This window comes from Ambystoma mexicanum, chromosome 6q, assembly GCF_040938575.1.
Source record: "Ambystoma mexicanum isolate Mex_15411 chromosome 6q, UKY_AmexF1_1, whole genome shotgun sequence".
NCBI lineage: Eukaryota > Metazoa > Chordata > Amphibia > Caudata > Ambystomatidae > Ambystoma > Ambystoma mexicanum.
The window spans coordinates 1,562,285,738-1,562,295,823 of record NC_090937.1 but is presented as its reverse complement, the minus strand read 5'-3'; the positions used below and the strand labels follow the sequence as shown (position 1 = coordinate 1,562,295,823).

General features: G+C 47.6%; 1 protein-coding gene across 2 annotated transcripts in view; it reads left to right on the top strand.

Annotated features, from left to right (window-relative positions):
* The first annotated feature begins 370 nt into the window (after positions 1 to 370).
* The window catches only part of ANKRD53 (ankyrin repeat domain 53), a 169,784-nt gene continuing 160,068 nt past the window's right edge, over positions 371 to 10,086 (top strand). For both annotated transcript variants that reach the window (XM_069632269.1, XM_069632271.1), the window contains exon 1: positions 371 to 545. In XM_069632269.1, the coding sequence (XP_069488370.1) occupies positions 487 to 545 (59 nt within the window). In that variant the 5' untranslated portion in view covers positions 371 to 486. The remainder of the gene's footprint in view (positions 546 to 10,086) is intronic.

Sequence of the window (10,086 nt, the reverse complement as noted above, 5' to 3'; positions counted from 1 at the left end):
CCGCCACGCCCCTCGACCACCAATACAGTGCAACAAGAGTCTCTTTTCACCAGCTCTCCAAACACTGAAAATGCTGAAAAGTATTGATAAAAGCGTAAAACAGCCAAGAAGTAAACACATATTACGTGAAGATGAGGGATTTAGTTAAACACGTTTACATTCTGAGTAAAGTTCTCTTTAAACCCTGTTAATGAGACCGTTTGCTGCTTCTGGCACTGTGCCGCTCTAACAGGAGCTCCGCCAGCTCCCTTGTGCCTGGCGGGTCACACAGGACTTCCCACTCTGCAGATAGTCACTTGCTGGCTTCGGCTTACTTAGCAACCAAGCCCTTTTCTGCAGCTAGCTTAACAACGCAGTTTGTGCCCAACACTTCCCTAACTTTTTTTCCCCTCGTTCATTGCTGTGGCCGTTTTGTGTCTGTTTTCCAAAAAGGGGTTCTTCGTCTTAAATATACATTGTCACAGAACAACCGAGAAGCAGGAAGTCATGATTAAAGGCTATGAAGCACCCGTGGGCCTTCTGTGGATTGCTTCTCCTCGGCATAGGTAAGAATAAAGGCTTTGTTGACTCAACTTGAAATCTGATACTAAACTGCCAGTGATTTTGACCTGTTTATACTTGTAGCATACTGTACTGTGCACCAGGCCTGGCTGAAGATGTGTGGGGGCCCATTTCAACATAATGGTTGGGTTCCCTCCTTGCTTAGAGCGAAAACAGTCCGAGCCACCCGCATACTTGCCAACATTCTGTGACCAAAAAGATGTAGGATTTTTCAAGTTTCACAAATAATAGTGCGCATAACAATGACATCACAGGAAAATACAAAACATACATTGTGGCACCATTGAAGCATTCTAAAATGCGCAACCCATCAAACAGCACAACATGGAAAGATGTTTAAATGCGTTTGCACTGCTCTGTAGCAGCAGTCTGGGCAGTACATATTTATTCCTGCAGTGCAAGTTGAACACTGAATGACATGGAGACTAATACCCCGCTCAGTCTGAAAGACAGATGCTGTGTGATGGTGTTACACTCTGCCACTTGCCTTCACTGGTGGTTCACCTAAGGGTTTTACCGCAAGAGCGCAGGACAGTCACGTAGCTGTCAGGTCAGTGGATTGGTCTGAGTGCAATTAAAGTAATCACCCACCAGCCCACCGCACAGACAGACTAATTAATGTGTTGCATGCTCTGTCCTGCAGCCTGCCTTAGAGTCACCTCCCACTGTAAAAAGCAGTAGGATCCATCACCCAAATCCGTAGGCGGTAGGACTGCTTAAAATGCAGTAGCCTACTGCCTAAATCTGTAGGGATGGCAAGTATGCACCCGTGCCATACATTAAAATGGCGACAACAATAAGGTTAACAGCTGCCGGTTATCACCAGATGGCCAGCCAGCAGGGAGCTTAATCGCGAATTGCCCACTGAAAAGCTATAATCCTTTATAAGCAAGGGGCTGTTGTGGTGGAACCATTGTTAAAAGGCAATGAGGTGATGACTCTTCTGTATATCCCAAGGGGAGTGACAGCCGGAAGCTCTCCAGCAAACGCATCATGTAAGGAGAGCGCTGCAAAGTGCATATTTAAAGCCCCAGAACAAAATGTATAAAGGAATATGTTGCCGTGTTATAAGACTGCTGACATGGCAACATGACTGAAGTTGTTGTGGGGCCCCCTCTGAGGCTGGAGGCCCCTTTATTTTTATTTAATTATTTATTGTGCATTTGTACGGTGCTTATACAACAAGTAAATTGTGTTTCAACGTGCCCACAGGGCAACATGGAGGGAACATGGGAATAATTAGATATAACACTAAGATAGAGACAGACCTACTAGGCCTTTTGAGCATTCAGAATGAGCAAGTGCAGAGAGAGAGACGGGGTGGGGGAGTAGGAGGTAAGTGCTAGGTGTATCAAGTGGGAAGTGCTAGGAAGTGAGCAGCTGTAAGTGCCTAGGTGGCGTGGACAACCATCAATAAATAGGTAAGTGCAGGCCTGTGGTGGCGCAGGCCAGTGGGTGCCAAGGCAAAGTGCAGGGTGGGGCAAAGGGTGTAGGCGATTGGGTGTGGGAGGCCAGGACCAAGGACGACACATAAGGGCCCTGGACACCAATCTCAGCAGATTTGAGGTTTAGCAGAGGAAGGAGGAAGGGAAGGAGGACCTCCGGCTCAAGACGAAGAGGAAGGGCTGGGCTGTTCCATAGGAGGGAGCCTGCTGAGGAAAGAGATCGGCCACCAGCTTGCTGTTTAGCGAAGTGTTTAACAAACAGAGAGTTGGTGCCGGAGGACGTAAAGATCTGGAGGGAGAGTATTTAGTGAGAGCAAGTTGCACATAACGTGATCCCTGGCCCCAGAAAGCCTTGTGGGTGATGCAGAGGGATTTGAATTTGATCCTTGCAGCAACCGGGAGCCAGTAGAGAGTTTTTAGTGCTGGAGAGATACGTCCCTGTGCCTGAGGCCAAGGATAAGTCTTGCAGCCCTATTCTGGATTAGGTTGAACCGTCGTAGAGAGGAAGAGCATAGATTAAGGAAAATTCTATTGCAGTAGTCTAGCCTAGAGAGAACCAGTGCTCTAGAGACATTGAGCTTCTGGGGGAAAGTGAGGAAATGAAGGATTCCTTTGAGGAGGTGGAGTTGAAAGTGGGACTTCTTGGCAAGGTCCTGAATGTGAGGGATGAAGGAGAAAGAGGAGCTGAAGATGACTCCAAGGTTTCTGGCTTCAGGTGAAGGAAAGGGGGGAGAGCCCATAGAAGATGGCCAGAGTGAGGGAGAGGAAGAGGGAGCAGCATCCCAATAGGAAGGATCTCAGTCTTGCTGGCGTTGAGGCAGAGGTCATTGGAAGTACAACAGGACTGGATGGCAGATAGACAGTCAGGAATGATAGATGAAGTGATAAGAGGATCAGAGGGACGTTTGAAGAAGAGTTGTGGGTCATCTGCATAACACTGGACATTTGGGGAGAAGGTGGAAATGAGGTGTGGAAGTGGGGCAAGATAGTTGTTAAAGAGCCAAGCCAAGGAGATAGTTTGGAGCCCTTGGGTGGAGCCGCAGGTGGAGATAGAGGTGGGGGAGGAGAAAGAGCACAGAATGACCTGGGACTGACGGTCACTGAGGAAGGAGGGCAGCCAGTCCAGTGCCTGCTTTGAGATACCTATGGTATCGTAGAGCCGTTTTATGAGGATAGAGTGGTTGACCATATCAAATGCAGAGGAGAGATCGAGTAGAATGAGAAAAGCTGGAGAGTTATTGTAATTGTAATTGGTTATTTATAGCGCTCTTAATACCCAGAGGTTTCTAAGTGCAGAATCAAGAGGTGCAAGCAGTTCCTCACGAGTGTTCAGAAGAGCAGTTTCCGTGCCTCTGGATGCTCCGAATCCAGATTGATGGTTGTGAAGGCAATGAACAAGTTCAGTATGCTGGGTCTGTTGGAGAAAGACCAGCTTCTCCAAGAGTTTCCCAAGGAAGGGGGTGATAGATATGGGGCGATAGTTGGCTGGACAAGACGGGTCTGCAGAAGGTTTGTTCAGGAGGGGGCACACAAGGGAGTGCTTGAGGGAGGAGGAGAAAGATCCAGTAGCAAAAGAGTTGGTGCAGAGATCAGCAAGTGAAGTGTCCTTAATAGTTCTGGAAGAGCAGGGGCAAACCTGTTTGGAGGAGACCTTCATGCAGTGTACAACTCTAGTGACCTCATCAGGTGTGATAGGAGAGAAGGAGGAGAGAAAGGCAGAAGGTGGAAAGGGGGGCCGTAGAAGGTAGGGGGTGGATCTAGAGGAGGGGGAGAGGGAAGCACATTTGCTCAGGATGTCCTTAGTTTTTGCAGTGAAGTGAGTGGCCAGTGTGTTGCAGAGGGCCTGGGAGGGAAGAGGTGAGGAGGATACTGCGGAAGGGCTAGCTAGTTCCCTGCAGATTTTAAAGAGTTCAGCCCTGTATTGGATGCACCGGAGACACAAGCCTGGTCGTGGGCTCTTTTCTTGGTGCGGATGGAAAGTCTGTATTGCCTTTGGAGCAGGCGACAGGCCAGTTTGTCGTGAGCCTGAGTTCTGCCACATCCGTTCCACAGCTCTGTACTTGCGTATCAAGGCTGCAAGTTCGGAGTCGTCCCTGGTGTTACGCCTGGAGGCATGTTTCAGGCGGTTCCACTTGACTGGGGCAAGTGTGTCGAGGGTATTGGTAATGGCAAGGTGGAGGTTGCTGAGAGTAGAGTCAAAGGTTGAGTCACTAATGGGAGGAAGGATGATGAAGGTAGATGCAAAGGCAGCAGCTGACATGCGTTTCATCGAATTGATGTTCATGGACGAGGTTGGCAGGGCTGGTGGAGTAGCAGTCAGAGGGTTGTGAGGACCCGAGTGAGAGGAGAGGAGATAGTGGTCTAGCCAGGAGAGTGGGGTGGTCAATGGGGAGGAGAGTGAAAGATCAGTGTGGATGAGGGCATCAACAGTGTGTTCAGCCGAGTGGGTAGGACCAGAAGGGAGGATGGAGAGGGAGAGCGAGGTGCAAAGGTCACGGAAGAGAGTGGATGCCATGATTGAGGAGTCAAGGTGATGCTGAAATATCCCACAAGAAGGAGTCTAGCAGTGGTTGTGAGGAGAGAGGAACAGGGTGGTAGAGCCAGGAGGCCTGTAGATAGTAGCAATGGTCCGAGAGGAGGAAGGAGAGATGACCAGCTGCAGACCAGGCTCTCAAAGGAAGAGTAGGGCTGGGTGGGTATGAGGGAAGAAGAGACCCACTTGGAGAAGATCAGAGCGACTCCACCACCAGCACGGTTAGGGCGAGGCTTGTAGATGATCTTATAGCCATCAAGGAGAATGGAGTCAAAAGCAGTGACTGAGGTGGCATTGAACCAGGTCTCAGAAAGAGCAAGGATATTGAGTTCAATGTCTTCAAGAAGGAGGCATATGTTGGCAGAGTGTTTGATGGCTGAATGAGCATTAAGCGTGGCAAGATGCAAGAGGTCCCCACCTTTGAAGGTTTTATAAGGAGGGGTACAGGAGCTTTGTACACCAGTCGGAGGAGGGGGTACAGAGAGAGTGGAGGAAGGAGTAGCAGGTGTGGGAAGGAAGTTGATGAGGGATGGCAGGCGCCGTTCAAAGCGAAGGAGTTTTGGTTGAAGACCCTGAACCAAGATAGTGTCAGTGTGAGATGAAATGAGGAGTCCATAGATCTGGGGAGGGGACAGAGAAGAGGATATCAGTGAAGACCTGTCTGGAAGTTGCGCTGACATATGTGTGGCAATGGGAAGGCCAAGGTTCGTGATCAGGTTGTATTTTGTATGCTTTTTCCTTACAGACTTCGTGAGAGAGGGAGAATAGGTGATAGTGTAGCAGTTAGAGAAGATAGGGGAGATGGTGAGTACCATAGTGGCGGCAGAGGATAGTTGAAGGAAAGAAGAGTGGCTGCACAGCACAGTTCTAGCACAAACTCACCAGACAGCCTAGTAGGACGCAAAATGCAATGTAAAATGGGGTGCAAAGATGGTAAAAACACACACCTAAAATTGGATTTCAAAAAGGGGCACAAAATGCAGTGACAGAAGAAGTAGATTAGGTGAGGCAAGGAAGGCAGAGTGAGGTAGGCACAGTGTTGGTTCAGAAGTTGTTAGTGGAGAAGGCAGTGGAAACGTTCAGCCATCACTGCCTGGTAGATCTGCACAGAGTGTAGAGGTGCAGGGGCCCAAGTTCGTGGGGTAGCAGGCTGTAACTAAGGAGGCTGTTTCATAGTTGGAAGAGGGGGAAAAAGATGCGGGCCCTCCGAGCACTCCTTTGTCCAGACAGGTTCAGACATGGGCCTAGTGGTGGACCTTGGGAAGGGGGCAGGCAAAGCCTGCCGGCTCCATGATTGGCTCATTTGGCCACGGGCTAGCCAATGGGAGTAGCTGTGGGGCTGGTGGAGGAGGCACACCTCCAGGTCAGATGATGTTGGCCATCTTGGAGTGCTGCCCAGTAATTCAGAATGTTGCAGAAAACAGGGCTGCCACAGAGATCAAGATGATTTTCAACCTCGCACAAAGCATGTAGGGATCCCAGCAAGATCAGCATGCCGCTGGTGTAATTATGGCAGAACCTTTAAAATAAAAGAATATTCTATTTTTTTTTAAAAAGCTCCATGGTCTGCAGACTCCCCCAAACAATGGTGCTTACTGGCAGTTTGCTTGAGGTGTCCCTTCTGGAGGCCCCTTGGTTGTCAACTCGCTGCATGGAAGCACTCTGGTGTTGTTGCAGCTACCCTCGGCCCCCATTTGAAAAGGTTGAAAGGCCCCGATGCTTCCCTGCTGTGTACTTACAATACGACGCATCAAAGGGTGTTTGCACTCCACTCTCCAAGGTGCAAATTTGCTAATCTGTGGGTGGGTCCGTGGTGCCATGCAGGTGCTGCCAGGCAAAGAGTAGGGGGGGGAAATGTCAAACCTTTATCTCTCTGCGGCCCACCATTGGCTATAGGTGTGTTCATATACACCATGTTGGCAGAAGCAATGTGTCGCGGTTTATTACAGGGTCACCCTCAACTCAGGGAGTTCCTTCCCCTCCCACCCCAAGCAAGGTGGCGCGCACCCAAAGCGCTTACATAGATTCAACTTTAGTGAGGCCTCCCACTTATTTTGCACCACCCCAACAAATACCCTATGTGCATAGTAAGAATATATATTTATTTAAGGTTGGACAAAGAAGACTAGCACCTAACATCAACCACCAATGCTGTGCCGTTTCACCATATCACAACTCTAATTTACTTTCTGTTATTAAAACAACACCGGTAGAATTTTGAAATATGCAGTTGATTAATTGCAAATTAATCAATAGAAAGCATTCACAATACAATGGAAAAATCGTTTTGGCTTTATTTTGGGAAAGGCAACGTTTGAGAAAGAAACTCATTAGGAAAATCGTTTTGGCTTTATTTTTAGAAAGGTAATGAGTCTCATTACAATTTTGGCGGTAGCCTTGCCGGTAAAACTGGCAGACTGCTGCCAAACTTGCAATTTTTTCCAGCGCCCGCAAATGGACAATTACCAGGTCATTACGGCCCTGCCGGACCTGGTAATTGCGCATTTGCGGGCGCCGGAAAAAAGATGCTCCCCATTTCCATTCGGCCCCATAGGGCCAAATGGGGAGGTTGGGTGCACGGCACTGTTTATAACAGTGCCGTGCATCCGACATGCTGTGATTGCGGGTACGTTTCTGTCCGCCAGGTCTGACCTGGCGGGCAGAAAGGCACCCACGAGCACAACTCATAGTTTGTCGGTCTGGGAACTACGATACCGGCATGCTTACCGGTACTGTAGTTCCTAGACTGGCAAACTTATAATAAGGTCCAATGTTTGAGAAAGAAACGCAATGGGAAAGTCGGTTTTCAACACACATTCAAAGGACAGGCAGCGCTTTGGGATTCTGGTTTGGGAGGCAAGGGAATCAATGGGAAATTTCGTTTTGCAACACACATACAAATGAAATGTAAGGCTTTGTAGTTCTGACTTTAGAATCACTGGGAATACATGGGAACGTTTGTTTTACCCCCTCTACATTCACTTGAATAGAATCTTTTTAGGGTGACTTGTTTTGGGATTCAAGACCCACCCTTCTGGACAGGAATCAAGGGTTTCAGAAGTACAGTCACCCAAGTCTTTGTTGTCTATACCTGCTCTAAAACACTGGGAATGAACTTTGTTAGTTTCAAACTCTAACAGCACTCATCCCGTGATTGTCTATATGGGAATTTATTGATTTAATGTCAATCAAATGTACTAAGGATCTGCACAGCATCCCACCTCCCCACAATTTAATGGAAAGGATTAAGGCAGGCTGTTCCCAACACAATTCAATTTAAATGGATACAGTGATTTTCTATAGTGGAATACATTTTATTTGGATTTAATAAAATGTGCCAAGGGTCTTCCCAGTACCACCCCCTACCCGCTATGCGAGATGGAGATTAAGGCTGGCAGTCCCCCCTCCCCCACTTCTGATGGCTTTGGGATATATCTACTTACATGGGAGGCCTTGGTTATGTGGCATCCATGGAAACAGCAGGGCTCTACTGAGGACAGTACAGATCTGGTCACGTGATTCTGGTCAAGGATTTTCTCCTGCACCCCTCTGCTCCTCTGATGGGGGTCCCAGCTAGCTTCTAGATTTCCCTGTCACTGTCTCCAATGCAAGGATTGAGGCCTCTCTTCTAGTTGTTCATCGCAGGAGTCCAGCAGTAGACTTCCTCCAGGAATAAAATGAAAAAGCCCTGTTCTGATTCAAAATTAACCTCTTATAGGGCTGATGACACTCCTACATTATCATAATTCCCACGTTAAGGATTGGTTAGCACTCTCCCTTCACCTCTTACCAAGACGCACACTGGCTGCTGATAGGACCAGGAGTTGGGAGATGTGTATGATGTAGGCTGAGGGAGGAGGGACAATGCATCATTTCAAAATGACAGGTGGGCTTTACTTTTTTGGGTTCTGAAAATCTAACAACATGGCAGCTATGCTAATTTTTCAGATAACTACATGATTCTATAACTTAAATTATGTACATCACAAAAATTTAGTTATAGCCCTCCTATTCATATGGGGATTTTTCTGTCTCCTGGTTCATTTTTCCTCATCCTAGGAGCGTTGGTAAAATCAGAAGGTTGAGAATCCGGGGAGTTGTAGTGTTTGTGGAATGAATAAAAAAAAAAACGTAAAATAATAATGGAGGTCTGTAGAGGGAATAACTGGGATTATTGTTGTGTAATGGAAATGGAAAGAATGCATTTCGGTTTTCGGAAAGGTCGATGGGAGTTTTGATATGTTGTTTCTCCTTGAAGAGAAGAATATCCTGTCTTGCCCGCATTTCCCCCGCCTGCGTTTTCCAAGTATCCCTGGGAATAACCTCGGAGAAACACCTCAGGTTTCTCACATACCCATCCCCTATGACAAAGGCCATCTGCTATAGGGCCGTTTGTCATATGGCTGTTCCTCAAACGTGGTTTCGGATGGTTTATTTCCTTCTCAATGGGTGTTTCATTGGAATGGCTACAAAGGATATTGGCATGTGAAACTTCAATTTTACCTTTCCTACCTGTTCTCTCCCGACTGACCCCCTCTACCTAGGTAAGGATAAGATTGATTTTATTTAGGGGGCCCTCGCGCGCTACATGTTCAACTTTCTGACAGGAATAACAAGGATTGAATTTTGAGCCTGAAAATATCACCTCACTCTTGTTTGATATATCAGTTTTTTCTTTGGTATCATATGACAACAGTGATTTAATTTGGGCTAGGAGGATGAGGGCAGTTATCACTAAGGGATCATTTTCTGGATTTTTCTCCCTCAAAATGGATGTCTTTCCTTACTCTCCCAGCTCAAGATTATTCTTATACTCAGTTAGTGATGTCATTTTATCTGCTTTTGGAGGTTCATCTAAGGGTTGACCTCTCCTTCTTACCCCCTCTTGCGATGTCAAGAAGGAAGAGAGGCTCCCATCCCCATTCCCCCTATTATTCCATCCTTGCTGACCAGTTTTGGATTCATCCGCTGACTCTGATTCTAATGACTCATCAACAGTTACCCCTGGGAAGAATGGTACCTCTAAATGAGATTCATATTTCTCTTCAAGGGAGTGGCAGCTAGTTCCGTTCTCTTCTTCCTCTATCGTAACTTCTGTTTCAATTTCTTTGTTCATTGGGGAGTTCCAGTGTCTGGTTTTCAAAAAATAAATATTCCTTGTCTGACGAGATTGGTAGGATAAGGGAGTTTTCAACCGGGTTACAGGAGTCATACTTTGGGGATGAAGGGGACATTACACTTGTCCTCTGCTCATGGAAACAGGCTGGGGAATTATCACGATCCCTGCCCTAAGCCTGGATAGCCAGGCCAGGTGGGCTACTTCTACCCCCATCAGGCCCTCAAGGGCCTTGACATTTGCCCCCAGACTCTCTTGGAGTCAGCCCTGGCACCTTTGGCGCCAGGCTCATATGCAAGAGCAGTAATCAGGGCCCATAAGGGCATTGTGCAACAACATGGATGCCTCCACATGGCTCAGTTCCTAAACTGAACCATGCGGTCTAGCATTTTGGGTGTGGCAGGCCCAGTGATACCTGGGATGCCTGCAGG